This window comes from Haliotis rubra, unplaced genomic scaffold, assembly GCF_003918875.1.
Source record: "Haliotis rubra isolate DU_JTF1 unplaced genomic scaffold, ASM391887v1 Scf85, whole genome shotgun sequence".
Lineage (NCBI taxonomy): Eukaryota > Metazoa > Mollusca > Gastropoda > Lepetellida > Haliotidae > Haliotis > Haliotis rubra.
The window spans coordinates 1513783-1540167 of NW_025767579.1; the positions used below are offsets into that span (position 1 = coordinate 1513783).

The 26385-nt window shown below is 39.3% G+C and overlaps 1 protein-coding gene across 1 annotated transcript in view; it reads right to left on the reverse strand.

Moving 5' to 3' along the window:
- LOC124262724 (double-stranded RNA-specific editase 1-like) overlaps window positions 1-26385 on the reverse strand; it is a 211872-nt gene that overhangs the window by 17315 nt on the left and 168172 nt on the right. The window contains 3 exon segments of the mRNA XM_046697264.1: window positions 7219-7884; window positions 18657-19395; window positions 19397-19539. Coding sequence (XP_046553220.1) covers window positions 7219-7884; window positions 18657-19395; window positions 19397-19539 — 1548 coding nt within the window.

The following is a 26385-nucleotide window of genomic DNA, read 5'->3' on the forward strand; positions in this document are numbered from 1 at the left end:
AACAGTTTTCCCCAATCATTTCCTTAGATGAATTGCACTTCAGTTTATTGACGTAACATTTAAACCATTCCAGCAATTCGAGGAATGCTCTTTTCAAGTGTTTGGAAATCTCACTGGATCTTTTAGCTAACCTGGCATATGAGCACATTCTCAATCAATCAAGTCAAACAATCCTAGTTGTTGGTCTGCAAGAGTTTTGACAGGGAAGAGTTCAGAAAATGTTCAACATTTACCTTTAATGTATTATATGTATGTTGGTACAGGGTTCATAAGTGAATGTATTGTATCATGGACCCTGTGTAAGGATACAATCTTGTATAGCTGTATCCCTCCACCACTCCTAGGGACCTGTTGTGCTCTGGAATGCCCCTGAGAAGAAGCTGTTGCCTAGATGTAGTTACCACAATCTACAGGAAATGTTTATCTATGGTTAATATCTGCCCGTTTTCCAACACAGTTGCTTCATACATCATATATCAGCCAAAAACATCTATGTGTACGCATGGGGGAGCAGCCATCTTGCAAAAGACTTCCTCCAATTCAAACACTCCCAGGGGACTGATAGGAATTTGCCAAGGAGGAAAATTGAATCATAAATAATTCATAGGAATTTGTCAGCTTTTGGTTTCTTTCCAAATTGTTCCGATTCCATGTTGCGAATGTCATGTAAATTGATATTAAATGTTGTCCGAGAACCTGTACTTCCACATAGGCGATCACCCGTGGACTCATGTTAGGCAGCTGCGCAGATTTCTTGTCATTTAGCTTCCATTACACAAAAAACAGCTTCAGAAAAAAACAACATTGTAGTATTATCATTCCTATCAAATTATCCACCCACCACGACTTAACATCAGTTCCTTGTAATGTCTACTAAGTTTTTTCAAGAAAAGAAATGCTCCTGACAAAACTCTTGAATACTGAATCATTTAACGTCTGTCATCATGAGATTGGTCTCTTGCCCATGTTCTTGTTCCACTATGGAAACATTGTATAATTAACCCTTGTATCCTGTCACAACGTAAGTCTCAATTTTCTGTCACCCACACAGTATGATGAGAACCATGCCTGCTGGTATATAATCCTAAACCTAATTTTTTAAATTTTCTTTTTCTTTTATATTCCCACAAAACATCAACAGCATAGTAGACATAATTTCCCTTCAGAAGGTAACCTTGTTTGTTGCTGCAAGTACAAATAGTACAATATTAATACAAAAGAGATACTCTTCATTTTGCCATGAACACAAATCCTATACCAAAACCTCTTTGTCTGCCATGACACCTAAAACATGAGTATATGCCGGGTATACCGTGTGTTTAGTCTGCCCAGTACACATGAAGTCATGCACTGATGGAAGGGTGTATTTATTGATGGTAAGTGTATTGAACAGCTTGCACCTCTCTAGGCTGCTGCTGATGTAGAGTATAGATCACAGACACAACAAAAACTCACAGCTGCACCATGTTTCAAGAAATATATTACTACATTGTGTTCTGTCATGCTTCACTGACATCCAGTGTAAACTGGTAGATTAAACTGATCTACCAAATTACAACCTTCGATGACAATTTCATAGGGAAATAAGAGCATGTAGGCCTATGTGCAGACATACTGCGTAAGAAAGCAGTTTTAGGGGGGATATGCAGTTAGTGAACAAGACTCTAATGTGTTTAGCGGTTTTGGATCAAATGGTCGCAGTATTGGCAATTACCTATCAGTAGGAGTATCTTCAACAACCTATCAGAAGCAGTATTGTCAAAAATGTATCAGTATCAGTACTGTCAACAATATATCAATTGCAGTACTGTCAACAATGGATCAGTAGCAGTACTGTCAACAATGTATCAGTAGCAGTACTGTCAACAATGTATCAGTAGCAGTACTGTCAACAATGTATCAGTAGCAGTACTGTCAACAATGTATCAGTAGCAGTACTGTCAACAATGTATCAGTAGCAGTGTCAACAATGTCAACAATGTATCAGTAGCAGTACTATCAACAATGTATCAGTAGCAGTACTGTCAACAATGTATCAGTAGCAGTACTGTCAACAATGTATCAGTAGCAGTACTGTCAACAATGTATCAGTAGCAGTACTGTCAACAATGTATCAGTAGCAGTACTGTCAACAATGTATCAGTAGCAGTACAATCAACAATGTATCAGTAGCAGTACTGTCAACAATGTATCAGTAGCAGTACTATCAACAATGTATCAGTAGCAGTACTGTCAACAATGTATCAGTAGCGGTACTGTCAACAATGTATCAGTAGCAGTACTGTCAACAATGTATCAGTAGCAGTACTGTCAACAATGTATCAGTAGCAGTACTGTCAACAATGTATCAGTAGCAGTACTGTCAACAATGTATCAGTAGCAGTACTGTAATGTCAACAATGTATCAACAATGTATCAGTAGCAGTACTGTCAACAATGTATCAGTAGCAGTACTGTCAACAATGTATCAGTAGCAGTACTGTCAACAATGTATCAGTAGCAGTACTGTCAACAATGTATCAGTAGCAGTACTGTCAACAATGTATCAGTAGCAGTACTGTCAACAATACTGTCAACAATGTATCAGTAGCAGTACTGTCAACAATGTATATCAGTAGTATCACTCAGCAGCAGTACTGTCAACAATGTATCAGTAGCAGTACTGTCAACAATGTATCAGTAATGTATGTATCTGTGTCAACAATGTATCAGTAGCAGTACTGTCAACAATGTATCAGTAGCAGTACTGTCAACAATGTATCAGTAGCAGTACTGTCAACAATGTATCAGTAGCAGTACTGTCAACAATGTATCAGTAGCAGTACTGTCAACAATGTATCAGTAGCAGTACTGTCAACAATGTATCAGTAGTACTGTCAACAAGTCAACAATGTATCAGTAGGTCAACAATATATCAGTAGCAGTACTGTCAACAATGTATCAGTAGCGGTACTGTCAACAATGTATCAGTAGCAGTACTATCAACAATGTATCAGTATCAGTTCTGGGAAGATACCAGACTGTGGAAGCAGTCCGTGTGTTGCCAGTATGTTACACAAGGCCATCAATGTATATACTTACATCCATGTATAGTTAGTCTACACCAACTAAGCCTCTCGGCAAATCAATAACAACTCAGTTCACTGAAACATTCACCAAGATAATAATTGTGCCGCAGACAAATTAACTACCACAAGTACCTTATTTATGCTCCAAAATGTTGAAGGTATCGTTTTGATACCACAATTGATTGCCCATATAGGGTGATCTGCAAGCAGCCAAAGTACTGCTGCTTCTCTCGGTGCTCCACTTGTAGTAAGGGCTCCGCCTCAAGCACAGCATGTACAGAAGAACACTTCATATCATCCAGATGTTGATATTTAACATGGCACAGCACATCCAGTATAATTAGAAATGTAGATAGTATCAGGACATAAATCCAGCAAGTGGAATCACAAAGATTAAATTCTCCCATAACAGAAACTTTTATTATTACAAAACTGATGAGAAATGACAACGTATGCATAAAAACATAAAATAACCTCAAGTATGAATCTACGAAGACTGAGACAAACCGGCAGTTTTATGGAGAGAGAATAGATAAGAGCAGCTGCGTCATTTGATTCCATGATTTTTTCATTGAATCTTGCAGCCATCACCCCATGAATCACCCATGCTGTTAATATATGGCGGTTCTACCACATTACTCCTCAAGGGAAATCACCCAAGACACGTTTCAGCCGAGCAAATTCCTCTCAAACAGCCCTCAAGGGGAGTTTATTAACGCTCATTATGTGACCGTCTTCCATCCAGAGACAACTCTGGTCTTTCTAGGGATTTGAGAGCTGGTACCTGGCTGAAATTTGTCGATAACTTTCAAGTCGATTCTATTCTCTACCAATGTTAATATGACAGTCATATGACCTAATTATCTCTAATGACATTGGTAGTGTCTGTCAAAGGAAGTGTGAGATGAGTCGCCTGACATTCATTACAACCCTTCTAATCCACTCTCAAGTCAGAAGTAATAATTCCTCATCCTCAGTGTTAATAATGTTAGTTTGTGTTCACCAGTAAGGACTGCTGACTTCCCAGTACCGATATGAAATATCCCATAATGCTCACCATATTCATTACTTGCACAAATCAATACTTATTGACATCTTCTGAAATTAGACCCGTGAAGGTCCAGTAACCCATGCTTGTCGTAAGTGGCGACTAACAGGATCGGGTGGACAGCCTCGCTGGCTTGGCTGACACATGTCATCTGTTCCCAATTGAACAGATTGATGCTCATGCTGTTGACCATTGGATTGTCAGGTCCAGACTCGATTATTTACAGACCGCTGCCATATAGCTGGAACATTGCTGAGTGTGGCGTAAAACTTAACTCACTCACTCACTCTTCTGAAATTATGTAATTTGTGTCATACCTATTTACTAACAACCTTGCTTTTAGTGTAGTTTAAAAATTTGTCTGCTAGAGACTACTGGTGAGGTGAAATGGAGTTTGACGCTGCACTTAAGAATATTTCGCTCTTAGGATAACGTGCATGCGTGTGTATGTGTGTCTGCATGTACTACCCAGACTTAAGCTGGTTTTATAGCGCCGCAGGTAAGCATGAATACCCCACTCTGACACATTATCACTGACTCCGAGCCGACCAGTTCTTGTTGTACCCATTAATGCCAAGCACCAGTCAGGGAACAACAAGTACCATATTTTAATGTCTTTTGGGATGACACGGCCGGCTGCGACCTTCCGCTCTCTCGGGCGGACGCTCTAACCACTACACCACGGAGGCGGTCCTAGAGACTACTGACAGTTGTAAGGTAAGTAGCATTCTATCAAAATGAAGGTATCTTGTACAGACCAAACAAAGGATGGATCTCGATCCTGCTGCATCTACCCTGACTATAGAGTCAGGCCCCTGATTGAAGTACAAAAACTATGGACACAATAACCTCCGACATGTGGTGTGACTGAATGGCAGATGATAATTTTCATCAAACTGGAGCTTAAATTTTTAAAATAAGATGCCCTTTAGTTGAACATTTATGTTACATATCATGGGTGCTTTCTGCAATATATAGCTGATTCACATTTAAAAAAGCAGTCCTGCTGTGGCAGCCATTTTGAATTTTTCAAGTTAACAATGGTAATTTGTTGCAGCGTGGGAAACAGTGAACTCTATATTTATTATTTATGTTTCAATAAAGTGGGGAAAAAAGACTTCTCAGTGCAATGGTAGAGGATAACATTTAACACCAACAGATTTAATTACATCCAACTGACTATTTCTGCCTGGTCTACAAATGTTGGGGAAAAGGGCCGTTTGCTATTCATGTAAGACCCTTGTGATCCTCAAGCTCATGAGTAACTTTTTCTCCTACACTGTACACAAGATATTTTATGAAAAAACATTCTGTTCCAAATTGAATCTTGATACATTTCGAATCAATACGAATATCATTACTTCATTAATTCTTTTCCACTACTTCATACCAATACAAGATACAAATCCAATAAACTCCAAACGCGGAATGCAAACCAATGTAATATAATTACACTTCCATCCTTCTGAGTATTATGTATTTCAACAAATAGTGTCTAAAAGCCAATTAATAAATTTACCTCCCTAGCAAAATCAAACGAACCCAGAATCATCTGCAGGCAAATAATTGACACAACTTAAGAACCTCCCATTTCCAATGCAACCATTAAGCCTTCAGCTGTTCAGTTTACCTCCCCGAGGGAATACCATAATTATAATTTCCTAACAATAATTGAAGTGTCAGATCCAGACGTGACCGTGAGTTGATCTAACAAACAGCCCCGTCTAAGCAAACACATGTAGCAAATTTACTTCCATTAATCCAATAAAAAAATATTCCTTGGAATCTCCCCTCACAGCAGGTGTGAATGATAACGAAAAAGGGTGCGTCTTTGCGAGTCGACAGAAGCATTAACTGTTGAAAAAGATGCTATAAGCCAAACAAATCTTTGCATTACTGGGAGGACGTGGAGAGATAGGTCCATTAACCGTATCTTGGTGCAGGTGGATGCTGTGCATGCAGATGCTAACGTAGTTGATGTAGTTCCCCTGTGTGTGATTTACACAACGTTTAACGTCTCACTGATGTGTCCCCAAGGTTTTCAGACAGGAAGATATGAAGGATTCTCTCAACTCTGAATAAAGGAACCTTAATTTGAAGCAATTATTATGATCAATTCTGTTATTTCCAGACATTTCCAAACAGTGTACCTTCTGATGACCAGAGATCAGTCCGGCTTCTTTCGGCATTAAAAGTTAAAATGTTTGGTTTGTTGTCTATGCATGACATCCATAAGGCTTTTAAACCATGATGGCAACGTGTACAAGAGATGTCACTGTATGAGTGAGTGTGGGGAACTGAACCCAGGTCTTTGGTGTGACCATTAAAAGCTTTAACCACTAGGCTACCCCACCACCGCCGTTACTCTATCATGTCATTGTGCTATGCTGTAGAACTACCCTACCCTACATGTGATAGAATGTTTCAATACATTTGCCATCAGATTGCAATTTTAAAGTGAATGACTTTAGTTCTACGCCGCACTCAGCAGTATTCCAACTATATGGCAGCGGTCTGTAAATATATAGAATACATTCTGACAGTTGTCTTATCCAGACTGTCATTAAAATAACAATTACATTTGACTAGAGAAACCAGAACTCACTCACCTTGAATACCAAGCAAGGATGGTCCATCTAGTGATTCTCTTGCTACAGGACAAAGATCATTACGAAGATCTACTCACCTTGAATACCAAGCAAGGATGGTCCATCTAGTGATTTCTCAGGACAAAGATGAAACACCTTGAATACAAAAGATGGTCCTCACTCTTGCTACAGGAAGATCTACTCACCTTGAATACCTAGCAAGGATGGTCCATCTGGTGATTCTCTTGCTACAGGACAAAGATCATTACGAAGATCTACTCACCTTGAATACCAAGCAAGGATGGTCCATCTAGTGATTCTCTTGCTACAGGACAAAGATCATTACGAAGATCTACTCACCTTGAATAGCTAGCAAGGATGGTCCATCTGGTGATTCTCTTGCTACAGGACAAAGATCATTACGAAGATCTACTCACCTTGAATACCTAGCAAGGATGGTCCATCTGGTGATTCTCTTGCTACAGGACAAAGATCATTACGAAGATCTACTCACCTTGAATACCAAGGACGTTCCACCTGGCAATCTTGTCACTACAGGACATGGTGAGGAGACGTTCCCCTTGCAGTACTCCATCCCACGTTTGTATCGCCCCTGATGTCTTCACTGGGATCGTCCCCTCCCCAGACTCGATCTTTGTCCTCAGCTGCCCTCGAGCCTTCCTGTTGGGGTGTCTGTCAGCCAACTCTGCCTCCTTCTCATGGGGTGAAAATATCCGGGAGTCACCACAAGGAGCTGTGCTTATGTACAGATGGAACTGAATGTTCTCCTTCAAACAATAGCCTCCATTTTCCTTCTTGATGAATATGGACCCCTCTGCTATGGGGTCAGAACCAAGATGCATTTCTAGCTGGGAGTACAGGAACCTCAACAAGGACCTCCTGGCCATGATCTCTGCGTGACAGTCATTGACTGCCTGGCCCTGGCTGCTCATGTATTCCCCATTGATGCACTTGGTGCCGGTCGTCACACAGATCACCTGAGCATTGTCTGTCTCCGGACCCTGAGTCATCACAAATCCAGCCAGGACTTTCCGCCGGGCGTACTGGCTGGTGAAGCCGTCGGTCAGCTCACTGAACTTGTCCAGAACCAGCTTGGATACAACATCTGCCAGGATTTGGGGAACTTGAAGAGCACCGTCCCGAGGAACTGGTAGTGTACCTGCAACAGAAAAGAGGTTCAAGTCACAAGGATCAGTAGTCAGCAGTACTTCTGCACGTAACTATATTCTGCATTAACTATCAAATGTGACAGGCCCATCCTCTGTAATCCAGGAACAATATCTCCCTGTCAGGATGAATACCAGACGTCCATTGGCTACGATAGATTTGCTCTGACCCAAATTCACAAGCCAAGAAATGCTGTTTGAATGAAGTAATTTACCAAGCAAGGTTATATTCTAAGTCTTTTATTAGTGAGGTGGAACTACTGATGTCAAGTAAAACTATGAGGCGAATGGGTCGGGTTATTTCTGGTAATGGAGTTAACACATAACACACTTGACTACATCGCGCGTGACAAGGCAATATAACACAACTCTTCTAAGAAGCTGCCTTGAGAAAATGCTATTTTGACTCAATATTTTGCTGATTATCATTGGATAGAGTGGCTTACAATAAGTTGCCAAAGATGCCTTTGTGACACACGGGATCTATTCTGCTCCACGAAACTACATGCATGGGAGACAATGGGTTACTGGGGAGCTATTATGCCCAGAACCAACATACAAATATGGTTAACATGTTACTTGCTCACAAGCCACATTAATTCCAACAGTTTCTTTAAGACATGTGACACACTTCAATAAGACAAAACATTACCATGCCATAAGTCATTATAAAGCTTGATGTGCTGACTCATAAGTGGTAAAATAATGCAGAAACGCATCTGGGTAGAAGGAAGGGGGGCTTCTCCAACTGTGGTCAATCGGCTTTCACATCGAATCAATGGACATCAGTGAAGTTAATAAAACATGAAATAATTTCACATTAAACGAGATAACTTTGGAAATTATTACAACAAAATCAAATCCCAGGAAGATGTTTGTCCTGAATTGTTCACCTAAGGTACTGATGTGCTTCAACTTGGGTGTAACTGCCACATTTAACCAGAGGCTTGACAATCACAACAGATTAGCTTCATAATCACATCACTGTATAATTCACAATCACATCAGAACAGCTTCATTTAGCTCCTGGGTAATGAACATTGCACAGATTAGAAGAGGGCATGAAGACACATCTGACCTATTAGTACTGGCTGATGAAAACATTGTACGGGACATTTAACACTGATTGCTGCAGTTCTGTTCATCCAATCGTAAGGTGGATGAGCGTTTCGGTGTGTTGTGGTGTGAAGCGGTTCAGGGGAGCAGATCAAAGTGGAGTTAAGCAGGCGAATGGAGCAGAGCTGTTCAGTGGAGAGATGCAGAGTGGGGTGGATCAGAATGGAGTGGATAAAAGCAGTGAGCAGTGAGTAGAGAAGAGAGGAATGGATCGCAATGGATCAGAGCAGAACAGAGAGGAGTGGAGTTGAATGGAGAAGAGAGTAATGGATCAGAATGGATCAGAGTTGCTCAGAGAAGTGGAAATTAAGGGAACAGAGCAGAGCAGAGCAGAGCAGAGCAGAGCAGAGGGGAGTGGAGGAGTGGAGTAGAAAGTAGTGGAAAGGAGCAGAGCGGAGAGGAGAGGAGTGGATCAAAATGGTGCAGAGTGAAGTGCAAACACTTGTTTGCTCTCCTGCAGTAAAATTATATATAATAATGACATTAACATTTTCAGTGAACAACTATGTAGATAGCTTGATACTGAGAGTATTCCACACCAACCTAAGATGCACACATGGGTAGCAGTTCTAACAAACACTGATAGCTATCATGTTTCAGGCCAACCAGATGTTACTGGGGTTCCACAGTCTTCAGTTCTCACAAATACAGGTATTGGGGTAGACACACACTTGAGGACCAGATTCATTTCTCCACTTGACAGTGTCCCCATCATCATGTTTCTTGAATATTGATAACAGTGGCATAAATCCAAACTCACATGATAATAATGGATTCTGGAACTATCATCAAACATGGCAGTGGAGCTGTACCATAAGTATCTATCTTACAAGACTTAATGGATATGCTGTTGAACTACGTCAAGTTTGTTTCAAGTGACCCATTGTATCTGGAGCAATGTTTTGTGCATGTATGGGTCAGAAACACCTCCTACATCACTGACATAATTATCTCCTCCTGTCGTGTGGCTTTGTTTCCATATCAACAAGAACTCTCTTACACTCAGTAACTAACTTGCTTGTAGAGGATTTGAGACAGTTACGGATAAGACTTGAGGACTAGACATAAATCATTCTTTGATAGTAGTCAGTCAACCAAAGCGGCCTGAGAGTTGAAGATAAATTGATTATAGCATCAATTATCGAATATTACAAAGAGATTTCCATAATTAGCAAACAGCCAATAGATTTGTACTGACGAAACTGCAGAATTTGCTCAGAGATTTTCTAAGGTCGTGGTAAGGTGGTGCCCAGGGTAATCTGTGTAGGTTATCAACATGAAAGGCACTAGATGATGACTGTTCAATTCTCCTTTTTCCAAAAGTGAGTGAGTGAGTGAGTGGGTGGGTGAGTGAGTGAGCAAGCAAGCTTGGTTGTATACCAGTGTCCCAGTTAAGAAACTCCTAGAATGGGCATTAACTATCACACCCAAATACATTGGTCTTTAATGTTTCCTGTAGACTAATGCTTAGTCTCTGAATATATATAATTTTGATAGTAACAAACAAGCCCATTTAAATTGAAAACGAGCCCCAGGGAGACCAGAGATTCAGAACCTGAGGAAATCTAGACTTGCTTTATTTAGGGCTTTAGCACTGCAGAGAAGGCTTGGCAGCAGGGAAAATAATGTGGTTCAGGGACTGTGAGACAGACTATGTTTGCTGTTGAAGCATCTGAATCTAGAACCCCTAGATCCAGTATTACAGCATCTGAATCTAGAACCCCTAGATCCAGTATTCCAGCATCTGAATCTAGCACCCCTAGATCCAGTATTCCAGCATCTGAATCTAGAAGCCCTAGATCCAGTATTCCAGCATCTGAATCTAGCACCCCACTCCATCCAGTATTCCAGCATCTGAATCCCTAGATCCAGTATTCCAGCATCTGAATCTAGCACCCCTAGATCCAGTATTCCAGCATCTGAATCTAGAAGCCCTAGATCCAGTATTCCAGCATCTGAATCTAGCACCCCACGATCCAGTATTCCAGCATCTGAATCTAGAACCCCTAGATCCAGTATTCCAGCATCTGAATCTAGAAGCCCTAGATCCAGTATTACAGCATCTGAATCTAGAAGCCCTAGATCCAGTATTACAGCATCTGAATCTAGAACCCCTAGATCCAGTATTACAGCATCTGAATCTAGAAGCCCTAGATCCAGTATTTCAGCATCTGAATCTAGAAGCCCTAGATCCAGTATTCCAGCATCTGAATCTAGCACCCCTAGATCCAGTATTCCAGCATCTGAATCTAGAAGCCCTAGATCCAGTATTCCAGCATCTGAATCTAGAACCCCTAGATCCAGTATTCCAGCATCTGAATCTAGAACCCCTAGATCCAGTATTCCAGCTTCTGAGTCTAGAACCCCTAGATCCAGTATTCCAGCATCTGAATCTAGAACCCCTAGATCCAGTATTCCAGCTTCTGAGTCTAGAACCCCTAGATCCAGTATTCCAGCATCTGAATCTAGATCCCCTAGATCCAGTATTCCAGCATCTGAATCTAGAACCCCTAGATCCAGTATTCCAGCTTCTGAGTCTAGAACCCCTAGATCCAGTATTCCAGCTTCTGAGTCTAGAACCCCTAGATCCAGTATTCCAGCTTCTGAGTCTAGATCCCCTAGATCCAGTATTCCAGCTTCTGAGTCTAGAACCCCTAGATCCAGTGTTCCAGCATCTGAATCTAGATCTCCTAGATCCAGTATTCCAGCTTCTGAGTCTAGAACCCCTAGATCCAGTATTCCAGCTTCTGAGTCTAGAACCCCTAGATCCAGTGTTCCAGCATCTGAATCTAGATCCCCTAGATCCAGTATTCCAGCTTCTGAGTCTAGAACCCCTAGATCCAGTATTCCAGCTTCTGAGTCTAGAACCCCTAGATCCAGTATTCCAGCATCTGAATCTAGATCCCCTAGATCCAGTATTCCAGCATCTGAATCTAGAACCCCTAGATCCAGTATTCCAGCATCTGAATCTAGCACCCCTAGATCCAGTATTCCAGCATCTGAGTCTAGAACCCCTAGATCCAGTATTCCAGCTTCTGAGTCTAGAACCCCTAGATCCAGTATTCCAGCATCTGAGTCTAGAACCCCTAGATCCAGTATTCCAGCTTCTGAGTCTAGAACCCCTAGATCCAGTATTCCAGCTTGAGTCTAGAACCCCTAGATCCAGTGTTCCAGCATCTGAATCTAGACTGACTGACTGAGTTTTAGTTTTACGCCGCTTTTAGCAATATTCCAGCAATATCACGGCGGGGGACACCAGAAATGGGCTTAACACATTGTGCCCATGTGGGGAATCGAACCCGGGTCTTCGGCGTGACGAGCCAACGCTTTAACCACTAGGCTACCCCACCGCCCCTCTGAATCTAGAACCCCTAGATCCAGTATTCCAGCTTCTGAGTCTAGAGCCCCTAGATCCAGTATTCCAGCTTCTGAGTCTAGAACCCCTAGATCCAGTGTTCCAGCATCTGAATCTAGAACCCCTAGATCCAGTATTCCAGCATCTGAATCTAGAACCCCTAGATCCAGTATTCCAGCATCTGACATGCAGCAAAATGACTGATAGCCTGTAACACTCAGTGCAGAAAATGTAACATTTTGATAAAAAACACTGATGGATAAAATCATTTTAAATAGAAAAATGTGGAAATAAACAAATCATCATTAAAAAACCCTTTATCACACAACCCTGGAAACTATGCAGCTCCCAAATGACTTCTCATTCTGCATTATTTCATCACTTACACGAAAACAATAGAAAAATGGAAAAGATTGAAACAACAAAAACAGTTTGAGAATAGGTGAAATATCCTAAGACTACCCAATTCCAACAAGAGCCAGCTATTACGACCGTAGACTCCCTGAAGGGCTATATTTGACAAGAAAGTCTGTAACACATGCAATATGGATATCAATCCCCACTGGGGAAGTGACTTCATTACTCCCTGAACCAGAGACGAAGCTACACCAACAGCCGGGGTATTTGGAACTGTTACTCTTCACTGATGAAATATGCACAATTTGTTCAAAAGCAGAGAAATTCAATATAGGCCTTGGAGATATATTTAAAATGCACTTGAACTTATTTTGATCTGTACAGTACCCCTGACTCCCTCATTTTGAGTTGAAATTAAAGCATGTTTTATTCAATATTCTTTAATAGGACTATGTCCTGAGATAGTCGTGTTCCTCTGTCACACTATGAATAACATTTCAGTGTCCCTGATGTTTGCAATAATATCATAGTAATTTTCATAACTTTTAAAAATTCATACTTCATAGGCAACCAACAAAACAATGTACTACCAAGAGGTGAATCAGAATCATTTGAATGCATATTGAACGCAAAAAATGCACATAGATTTGCATGGAGGACAATGAAGGGACAACATGATGGGAATAAGTCATACTTTGAGTATTTACATTTTCATGAGAAATAATTTTTGTTAAATTTTATGATTATATCACAAATTATTACCCTTAGTTTAAACATATAGTACATATATTTCTGATGCTTGCACAAAGTGCACAGGTCACTTTTCAGAGTAAGCGTTAGAGTAAGGGTGAGGGTCAAACTGAAAAAGTCTTTTCACATGGGTCATAAACCTGATTTTAGGATGAGATATGTGCACTATTCAACATTATTTAAGGAGGTTGCATACTAAATATCAAAATGTCAAGAAATTGATAAATTTGGTATCATTTTGTTGAAAATGTGTCCTGAATCTAATTATGTAATAAAAATAGCAAGTCACCATGGCATTTGTTTGACAAGTGGCACCCCCTTGTGGCACCATCTACAAACAGTAATATGTCAATAAAAGTTCTCTTAAAAGTAAATCGTTTACTTTTATTATTCAATATGTGTTTTTTATAAAGATATTTCAGTATTGATATGAAATAAAGCTGGAAAATAAATTTTCAAGGCAGTATGTAGGATTTGACACATTAACTTCTTAAAAAAACAGGAATTTAAAAAAAATATTGATTCATCAATGAAAAAAAGATTTTATAAGAAGATTTTTTTTTATAAAATGAATTTTTATATAGTAAATTCACACTAGATTAATATTCAAATATAAGAAAATATGTTACCAGAGGGTATCAACATTATCTCCAATTATAACAGCATACCCAAATTAAATTTGATGAAGGGAGATAACTCATAAAAAACATGATTAAACTTCATATACAATTTATCACCTTTCATTTCTATTTTGGTTTACTCATATCATTAAATTGATTTCAAGCCACAACATGAATTGCTCAAAATATTTTGTCTTGCACCCGAAGAAAGGGAAAGTTCCAAGTTCAATTTCAGTCTGGGGTGAAGAAGCAGGTTACAGTACCATGGGATTGAGATAGGTATATGCTTCCTAGTATCCATGCTTCTTACATAGTTTTAGCCACAAAACTAAGTCCTTTCTAAGCCCATTAAAAGTTGTGATCACAAATCTCAAGGTCCAAAGTAACAAGCATGTGAGTTTTTAAACTGTCTCAATTCAGCCCTACATAGTGTTTCAATTTTACTTACTGATCAAGTTTTCTTTTTGCAACATCATGTCAACACACAATTACCAGATGAAAACCTTATTCTAATATATTTATCAAACTTTAAGACCTTATTCAAGTCAAGATTTAAACTGAAGACTTTATCAAACCTGTGCAAACCTTGACAGTTGGTAGCCACAAGCCCAAAGCATGATTCAAGACTATTATCTTTCTGTCACGAAAAGGTCACTTTTTCATTGATGGCTACAAATTAGAATAAAAATGGCTGAAAGTATGAAGATGGGCAGGGACAACTGGATGTTGTTGCAGTCAGTGAGATAAACATGGGGGCAAGCCAGACATGCTGTACGCTGAAGTAGACATAGACTACTTTAGTGAAACCATTTGGCATGGAGTTATTAGACATTTAGGGATCAAAACAGGTGAAAATCTGGAATTTGAAGCTTGGACTTGCAGATCTCCACACACATTTACCATCTTGGGGAATTTCTGGTGCACTAGCATGATGCTGTCAAATAAATGATCAATTTTGGAAATAATTTTGGGATTTGAACCTAAACCGTCAGATCTGGCAGTCAGTGCTGTAGACCAGTGGGCCAACAAGTTCCTAGAAAAGTGACTTACTGGGGTTTATACCCAGATGGATTGGAACTAGTATGGAGTTCTAAAGTATAGTGACATAACAATTTCCAGTCTATAAATCACAAACTAACATTAAACTAACATATCAAGAATACATTCACATAATATAGACCTTTATTCTCTTAAGAAAAATCTGGACACATATTGATTTCAACAAGCAGTCTCAGGCTTAATATTTCATGAAATTCTAAACCAAACTAACTCAGGGAATGACTTCATCAGAATCAAATGTAACCTAGAATACTGTAATTCTCCTATCCATTCTCTTGAAAGATGACATTTTGATGAAATTCAAGCTACATACAAATATTCTGATGATCATTAGTCGCTATGAAGACAAAAATCTCGGATTCTGTCGAACTGCAAGAACAGCCTCAGTTGTTCAAATTACAAAGGATCAAAGGGAGGTAATGAAAGGTGAAATCAGAACCTAATCTATCAAGACTTGTTTAATAGATTGAGAGCATGATACAACTGCAGTGCGAATGGATGGAAATCCATACAATGTGGACAATGCTTCCAGGAATCCTGTTGTCATGGCAATTAGGCAATGTCACTTCAGGGAAATTACTTTTTCCTAATGTGTATAAATCTTATTTTAATTGGTTGGTCTATGTGGATTTAATGACCCTGGTACTTCCATTCTACTTAAACCGAAAATTACTTCTAGATTAACTGAAAGTCATATCTGACTCTCGTATCGTTCTCCATTGTGTAGATATGGACAAACGACACAAAGTTCTCCAATACATATGGACCATCAAAAGCATCTTCACTGAGCACACCTCCACATTATGACATAACTATTTCAAATCCACTTAAGACTTTGTCATTTAAATATTCACCAAACAGAATTCACTCTTCATCTCAGATCATGTCATACGAAAACTATACAGAAGATTTCAATCAAAATAAATATCAACCCAAGTTACAAAATCCCAATTGAAAAGCAGCTACGATTTAAATACCAAATCTGAGATTGGGTGCTGAAACTCGTATTCCAAAGGGATAAAAGTATCTTGATGACAATACTAAATGATTCGTCCATCCATTTAATAATGGTCAAATAATCATATTTTGGCCCTAATCCACTGTTTTGATAAGCACAATCTTTGCACAATTTTGGTTTTATCAGGATTATGACTGCAATGTGCAAGATTGGGCAGCTGAGCGACAATCAAATACCAATAGCGACTGCACAACATCTATCTACATCTTCCCCATCAGGAAGCTGATGTAAACCACAAAGGCCAGATGGTCAGCGCGGAACATCCGTAATTTCAATCTCTTCTTATGGCTATTGGTGCAGCTATGCCGAGTCTGGTCTATACGTCCATCATACCTGATTACCAAAGTTGTCAATAACGGTATTCACAACCCCCCAAACGGGGAACTCTCACACAACATTATGCTTCCCATGAGGCAACAGAATATCTTCAATTTGGACTTGCTCGTAAACCTGTCTGCCTTCTGAGAGACATATTTCATCAGAATATCAAGTTTGCGTTCCAGTGTGGAAAAAGCTTAACAGTTGTTAAACTCTGTGCCAAAAAAGCAATTGTTTTCTCTAAACAGATGGTACTTGAGACGCAGTTGTGCTCTGGTTGAAGTCAAATTGGCCTTCAGTGGAAACTACGCATCATGCTGCCACTGGTTACGTACAATTTCTTCCATCAGATTTATGTCTTGATTTTAATTTTTTTTTAGATACCATTAATATCTATTCAAACAATTCTCATATTCATGTTCAAGTTTCATAATGACAACAGGGTACAATTCTGGGTACACAAAGTATCGATCTAGACTACCAGTTGTCTGACTTCCATTTCTATGGTATCTGCAGTGGCCGAGTGGGTTAGACTGCTGACTTAGTATGCTGACGTTCAGGCGCCTAAAATAGTGGGTTAGAAAGCCAAATGGGACTCAACCACGGATTGGACTCAACCTAACAAAAGTACTGGAATCGGTACTATACTGAGAAAGTGTTATCCCAAATATAACCTATGTTCCATTTGACCTCTTTCTAATTGTGTATTCATAGCATTATTTTCCTTGTAATAATAATTTAAGACTTCAAGAATTAATAATGTTCAAATACCTCTTTGGCTTTGAGTTACACACGATTATATTCAGTATTGTGTACAGCAAAGCAACATGCACACAGTCTTCTAGGAGATTGACAACTTAAAAAAACAACAACACTTTAGTATCTCTAATGTGCAGTAAAAACCTACATGGTATCCCATCAGTGAATTCATTTGAACAAACAGGTTATTTACAACTTGGTCAACAAAAATGTAAAATCTGAGATAAAGAATCACTGGCCATGATGATTTACCATCTAAATTGTACTTCTGTGCTGTTAGGCATGATTGCCACGTATATTGTCTCATAAACCTAGCCCAAAATAGAAATTAGCTGTACAAACATTATCTCCAAATCTACTGGTGATTCCGTTAAAAAAATACCCAATCAAATAACTTCAAAGCATTTTTGGAATGATTTGGAAATCATGTCTGAAACAATTAATTTGTATATAGGAATATTTTATTCCAATCTCATATCTTTGTAGTTGCACCTTTTCCCATACATTTAAAAAAATAATTACAAAGACTGGATAATTTTCATTTGTGGAATAATTTGACCAGACACCATTAATGCTTCATGTTGTCTTGGTATTTCCATTGTAAAAACATTATGTGGACATATAACAGTCAAAGCAAACAAAATATGACACTTTAACGAGTCAAAGCATGGCATTTATGACATATGTATCCATTCTGTCAACAGCTCACTTCAAATCAGTATAAGTGATCTATGGTAACTCTAAATATCATTGAGTTCGTCTCACTTGCTGATGACGTCACAGTGACGGTCACACACAATTTTAAATTAAAGTAAACAATAATGTACATGTGCTTGTAATGCAATACAAATGGCATGAGGGTATATATCGACAATGATGGGTCGCAACACTACAAAAGGGAAGGGGCGTAACAAGGTCAAGGTCAATTCAGGACAAATTCAACAATACTCACTGCATATACATCTATATGACTATACATACATTTCAAGATTTACCCTCAACATGAGACACAGATCACATAAATGGAATCAGTACTTTGGGACCTAAGGCCTTCTGGACTCATGATTTGTCGATAGTGTACTGCAGGCTAACCAAATTTCTTGCATAACCCCATAACACACGGAATCAATGGCACGTGTCTGTGCAGGTCATAGTTCTTTCCGAGACATGTACATCTTACTGCCATAATGAGTTTACATAGATTTCCACAATGCAGTCAGACCTATGTCACAATTGACAACCTTGACCTTGACCTTGGCCATATTCTATTTATAGCAAATCAAATAGCAGGACATTATTACAAGATGCCTTTGTACAGGTTCACTAGGATGTTGTCTTCTTTCAAGATGGCATTTAGACAAACAGATAGTCACATTTAACACAGTACATCAAAAAAGACAAAAATGTACCTACCAGGAGCATGGCTGAACTCAAGGTTGAAGATTTTGGTCAGTGCGGCTTGTGCTGCCCGAGCCTTTGCCAGTTTCTTGTTGCGTCCAGATCCTTGAAATGTTTCACTGTCTACAGTCACTGACATCACAAAACACTTGGAGTGACTCTCGCCTGTCTCGGATACAAAGTCATACTTCAGGCCTGGTCGGAGTTCATTCAGAATCATCACAGGATTCTTTCCAGTAGGTTGAGAAGGAACAGCTGCCTTCCGTCCAGGAGGATGACTGGAGCCATTCTGGACAGCAGCAGGTGCTGTCTCTATGGTCTCAATCACTTTGCCCTTCTCACCTTCAAAGTTGTTAAACAAATTGACATCAACGTCCGCACTGTCTGACGTGAAGTCTGCGTTGGTGATCTGCCTCCCCATAGCTTGATGTGCCTCAGAAGCATTAGGAAACTGCACAAATGATCCCAAAGCTTTCTCGGCTGCCAACAGTTTGGCCTTTTTCTTTGTGGTCCCTGCTCCATCAAACACCTGGCCGTTCACCTCGACGGACATCGTGAACACCGGGGCATGCACAGGACCAGTCTGAGACACAAACTGGAATGTCAGTCCTGGTTTTAGTTCATTCAGCTGCATCAAGGCATTTTTAGGTGTGGGAGGTCCATGCATTTTTCGTTTCTTTGCCTTAACCATGTGTCCATTTGCCCCATGAGTGGGGAACGCCCTTTTCTTCCCCAGCATCTCGTCGTCGCCGTCTCGCGTCTGTATGTGTCTCAGCTGCCTCCTCCCCAGCTTCTTGTTCTTCCTTTGGTACTGTTGCTGCACCCTCTTCCTCGTCTTCTTCCTCTAGCCCACCCACCTCCTGAGCTGTCCTCTTCTTGGCCTTCTTCACTACAGCATCTGCAGAAGAGATTCAACAATAAGACATTTGTCTAGCATTACCATCAGAATATGTAAACAGTGTTGACATCTATGTCCAGAGTCTGCAGTCTCCCATGCCCTAGTTCATTGTCAGGAATTCCTGGTCAACACAAACTAACAAAACTCGGATGTTTACTGTTGAAACATCAAGGTCACAAAACTTCTCTTGGTGTGTAGTTTTCCATAACAAAATTCCGTTCACATTGCACACTGAATTGAGTAAGAAAGGCTTGGTGTTTTGACTATCCTGCACCAAACGATTCACATAAACACATATTTCTCAATTCACATACATTTTCAAATCTAAGAATTATTAACCTAAATAATTATGCTGAAACTAAAACACAGAAACTTCTGGAAATGTACACCAGGCAACCCAGGCCAATTTTAAGAAAACCATATTTCAACCTACCCACTGTACAAGAAACAGATGCACTGTTGTTGTCTTAACTACAGCTTTACCAAGTACGTGTCAGCTGAACAAAGCAACAGAGACAAATGATTCCGGACCTAAGATGGCAATTAAAGCAGATGTGGACTAACAGTAAGGATCAGAACAGGAGATGTGCAAGACCTAATCTTGAAGGAAGTCACAATTTGAATCTCAACTCAAATCCTCTGACGATAAAGTGTCCATTTAAAGAGATAAAGAAATTAAAATGTTTGTTGTGAACGCAGACCTTAAGACATCCAGGAGTACTTAAAGGCTTATCAAACCTGAAGCAGAAGGTACTGTGGCCTTCATCAAGATCCTGAGGGATGTCTTTTCAAATCTGACGTTAACATTCACATAGCGGCTGACTTTATACTCGGCCTAAGAGCTTACTACTAGCTTCTGGAAGAAGCCCATCATATTTTCAACATCAAAACACACAACCAATCTCATCATGACCCAAGGGAGATAAAATCATCCTTAAACACAAAAAGAAACAAGACAAGGATGACTAAGAGCCATCACTTCATGATCTGATACAGATTACATACAAACACGACCTAAACAAATACACAGGTGTGTGAAACAAACAAGTGGAGCTAAATATATTCTATGCCCACTTACAGTGTTTCAATAGTCAGAAGGTTCAAACAGGCCTGTACTGTTTCTTATAAGAACAAAAATGCTTGCGCAGGTCCAGACAATTGCTGCTATTTGCACCTGTTATAAAGCTGAAATTAATGCTTATCAGGAAATAGATAAACTGAGATGCAGCTGTAGTGAGTCTTGAAGGGCCAATGCAAACTATTTTTTCCCAATTTTGTCACATTTCTGTGAATGTTTTTTGTTGAATTGAAAACAGAGATGCTGCCTTGCCTTCAATGTATTTCTACTAAATACGACAAAGTGATCAAAATATGCTCAGTGTTTCCCATGATGCCACATCATCAACTTGAACCGTAATCCCGGCAATCTGTGTGTCTTGTCTCTCCACTCCAAGGAGTCTCAGCTCTACCTTGTTGACCACATTAAACATGCCAGTAAATCTTCCGTGATGCTATAAACTCTCCACTGGCTTCCCATCAGATACAGAATCATGCTTAAGATTCTCATCTTTGTGTTCAACTCTCTCCACCTTCTGGCACCAGTATATATCAGTGACTTGATCTCACTTTACAACCCCAGAAGAGCACTGAGACCCAACTCCTCACGAGTGCTAGAAAGAATTTCGGTGACAGAGCTTTTTCTAAAGCAGGACAGTGTCTGTGGAATAACTTGCCACCAAACATCCAGAACATTGAAGACCTTGAACAATTCAAAGTGTCTTGAAAACTCACTGTTTTGACAGTGCCTTTGCCTAAGCGCCTCTAAGCAAAGTTGTTGGAAAAGGTGCTATATAAACACTTACTTTATTATTATTATTATAAACCTTGTCTATTGCTGTTAATGAGTTTAGTTACTGATGTGTTGGCCAACGCTGCAGTAAAACACAAGATTATTGTATTCTTGACTTTGTTCTACCTGATAATAGTTTCTGTAATGTACTTATCAGACTGATAATACTTCCCCTGTAACTACTTATGTCTATCTTGATTTTCAAAGCTCCAGTTGAATATCATATACTACATACTGAATCACGTGGAACAAAATATAATGTTGTCTTTCAACCTTGTCAAGTCTGTTCCTCACCACAGGAAAATCTACCATATATTACCATCTATAAGCCGACCCCATAGGTAAGACGACCCCCAAACTTGACCCTTAAAATCAGTGTCAAAATGGTAGGTTTCGTGCATAAGCCGACCCCCCGCAATGGGGTCCTAATCGTAGCAAACATAGACCACAGACAACTGGCGGTTACCAATAATTATAACTTTGGTCCACATTATTAAAAAATTCACAATCATATTGCGTCTACTCACGCATTGAGGGAGTATGGATTTCACATGTTTTTTTAGCAATATTCCAGCAATATCAGGGACGGGGACACCAGAAATGGGCTTCACATATTGTATACATGTGGGAATCAAACCTGGTTCCGGCATTTAACGCTTTAACCATTAGGCTACCCCACCACCCTGCTCTATTAAAGACAGCAAAGGTGAGACATGTACCTCAAGAGGATGTGAGAACGCTTTCTCACCACCTCATTTCCAAGATGAATTTGTTCCCATTTTATATATGTATTAAAAAATATTGCCACTTTTTTGCAAAATTCCTTTTTAAGAATTATCAACTTGTGTGAGCTATCAAACTAAAAATGTCAATCTTGAAAACATGCTGATTACGTTAAATAAAATAAAAACAACCCAACATGATGGATGTGTTCTTCCACAAGAACACATACCTTCAATACAGATGGGAAGATAATGATTATCCAAAAAATCTTCACAAAGTCAATTACCTCGTTAAAATGAACTTTGAAGAGTCTCCTGGAATTAAATAAATTGGTTCCATTTTGTGCTTTTTTTGTAATTGCATTTGCAGCAGAATGGTGTGGATTGAGGATATTGGTTAAAGACTAGTAGTACACCAAGCTATTGATGAACTTCGACTCTCATATGCTTGTCTGTAAAGGTCAAGACTCATTACAGTGATTCAGTTGATCAACGCCGCACCCCGAGGACGCCTGATAGTCACGGAACAGTTAGACCAAGTCATTATTGTCATTTGATCTACTTCAAGTATATTTCTTTCACCACTGTCCATCTTACAACATTTCAGGCCCTTCATTAGCAGAATCTTCTTTTTCCAGATTTGAAAATCCCGATCTATAAATGTCTGTGAGATTTGGAGACATCAAAGGCTTTATGAAGTATATGAGACTGTCGTGACTAGCTGCTGATGTAGGTATATATTGATGCATGAAACACGTTCACTGTTCAATCCGGACACACCCTTGTGGCATTCCTGCACAGTATTCAGAAAATATGTCAGTCTTCTCTTATCACTGCAGTTAATTTGTACTGTTGGTGCTCGGTTAATATATGTCGGTTGTCGGGTACGTGACAAGTGATAGGCTGAAAACACCTGCACATGGCACAAGCAGGACCGGGGACAATGGATCATGATTGAAGGCTGACAAAGACAGAAAACTTTATTACATTTCTTTCTGGGGAAGAAACAAAATGGAAATTTTGATTGGGGCTCTGTCAGGTACTATTAATGGTGTTGACAATGAACACTATGTCAATAATCAGGAAGGAACGGTCATGACTCCGATAAGTCTGAGAATTTCTCTCAAGACATTTGCATCAGATAAATAGATTGTGGTAATGGTACAGCAATGCTGCATTGATTCCAAAAACAAAAATCTAAATTATATCATACCATATCTAGGAATATCATGTGACAAGAATGGATAAAAGAACATGAAGGTCAAGTTACTTTCATAATGCTTAAACCTTGATATTTTAGGTAGGTTTCCTTGTATGGATATAACAAAATATGTCATAATGTTACAAGGGCCACAGGCTCTTGTAAGTCAACCCCCTCGACTGAACATAACACACATAGCAGTCTTGATCCTTGGCATGATGGCACCATTAAGATTTGATATAGTTCACAATCCATTTTGTTCCTTAAATTGTTAATAGAAACTTGGAAATGGATTGCATTCACTGTGTTTTGATAAAAATATTTTCCATGCAAGGTACTGAAATTAAAATGGCTGCATCTTGGATTGATCTTTATTTGGAAGTATTATTTCAGAAACTGTTGGAAACGTGTAGAAATCAAAGACCTGAGTAAAGAGAAGCCCTGTGTATCCAAACAATCCTGTTTCCAGGGAAATCATCTGCAAAATCAGATTGAAAGATTAAGGAACTAAACTTGTGTCCCTCTAATTATGCACAGCATCCTGATTCAATAATCAGGAAGAATGAGTGATGGCATCAGGAAAAACACGATTCAAAAAATGAGTTAGACAATGTGCTGTAAATCACAGAACTGATGGCTCTTTTCTCCAAAAGGATCTCAACCAAACTTCTCATTTCATCTTTTCATAAAACATATCTCACCATACATTACAAAGCACTAACTATGATAAAACACTTTGATGACAAGAAACTAAGAAAGTACACTATTCATAGATTTCAAAAAGAAATCAATGTCTCTAAGCGTCTACACGGAGAAAATAGTAGACATGTTTCTTTAGTAAAGCCTACATCAAAGGCCTGACAACTACATACAGGCACTAGCTCAGGTCAGAGTATAAAGCAAGCACTAAACTTTGTAATCAATCAGAGATTAAAGTGGTAGTATTTCCATCGTGCAGTCTCTCAGACAATTTGGAACCATAAGCCTGACATTAGTCTTCAAGACCATGGTCGGTTCAGTTTCCCGAAATAACGGATTCAACATAAGAGAGACATGATCCAGACGACACCAAATATTTCTGGGTTAATGTGGAAGTATTTACCAAGGACTGGGTATATTGCTGTCAATGTGCCACTACCTGAGGCAGACTTTCTTTACAATTGCTAAGTCATGGTCTCTGCTTCAGCCATTACAAGGATGGATAATTTCTTCTTCGGTTAACCTCATTTGCTTCCTGCAAAGTCTTGCGCATACAGCGGTAATCTAACTCTCAGGGAACCGAGACATGCCTCATGCTTCAGAGCTGCAACAAATCTAATTTTGTTAGATCACTGGCAAGCAGAGTCGCTGTGAGACAACTGGTCCCGTAACGTGTGTCATTCCCAGCTGTTGTGCGGTGTCGTTCATTCAATGTATTGTATTATCGACTGTAGTTAACTGAATATGTGCAAAGGGTCTATACATTAGTAAGAGTGTGTTTGTTTCGATTGCCTTGTTTTGTTTTAATAAGTTTTATTGATCAACATTCAAAGGGTTGGGGACTGTGATCGTGGATTTTAAGATTTGGATCTTTTTCTCCATGTTTTAACAAAAGATAAAAGACCAGTGTGTCAGTCAGGTTAACCAATGATTTAAAGTGATTCAGGTCTAAGATATTTTCCATACTGGTTCAACTCACAGTCAGGTATGGGGCAAACATTCCACAGATCATGATCAGGCAATCATGGGATTCAAACAAATTATCTATTATAGAATCCTGGCACATCTAAGGGAACCAACAATGTAAGCAAATTCCCCACAACCCTTTTTAACATTTCTACTGTCAATGACCCTTAGCTGACCAGATGTCATATATTGCCTATACAAGGTACGGAGCTCACAACCATTACATTGGGAGTCACATGACCAATATACTGGAGTCCCTGCAAGGGCTAGTCTAGTGCGTGTAGGTTTTGTTGTCATTAACTTAACACCCATCGACTGGTTTGTCTGTTCTTGAACATCTCACTCAGCAATATTCCAGCTATTATATGGTGATCCGTAAATAACTGACACTGTACCAGCTAATCCAGTGATTAACATTATACCTATTCCTTCCTATACCTTGACTTCTCAAACAAGTCAGCAAGCCTGACCACCCGCTCCCGTTAATTGCCTCTTATGACCAAAAACAAAAAAGCATGGCTTGCTGAAGATCAATCCTAACCCAGACCTTCATTAGTTGCCATCAATGTGGTAATGATCATCACAAACTCCAGTTACAACAAACTCACAAATGAACAGTAACCAATAAACCTGTCATTTGATACATCACATGATCGAAACATCATGATAAAGACATCTTCTCTTTGAAATTAGTACTGATGAGGTTTTATCTGTTTCAAAGGTTATCAGTTTCCTGAAAATATACCCTGCAGATGTGACACTGGTTTCAATGTAATTTCAAGACAATCGATATTGATTCTTTTCTTGACAATTCCCTCAACTGACTAATGGCAGACTCAGATTCAAATGTTGTCATCTCCAGAGAATCCAAGTTTATTTACACCCTTCATGCCTTTGTCTTTCATGAAAAAACACACATCTTTTTGACAAAGAAATCGTCTCAGAAGTGCAGCAGCTGTCAGTCAGATCATGTATTCATTCACAACGGATCAATCGCACGTAAAAAACAGCCTCGGTCGGATGAGCCTTTTCACTTGGCGGTATCGTTGCACAATCGGGTTCCAATGAAACGTCAGTAATGATGAAGATGTATTATTGTGTTTGGAGTCCAATTTCACTGTCTTCACTTCCAAAATGTTGTCATCGAGCCAATAAGATGACCCTCAATCACTCATTGACAGACTAACACTGATTAATTTCTTTCAGATTCTGACAATTTATATGTTCAGTGTCACAGAATCTGATCTTGGCACTTTTTGGATTAAAGACATTTCTATGTTTATCTTGTGGTCAAGACACTAAGAGAAAATTGCGTTGAAACCTGTCAAAACGTAAATTTGTACCTGATTTGTTACTCATATTGCTACATATGACCTTGAAGTACTTCTGCAGCACCCAAGCTTCTAATC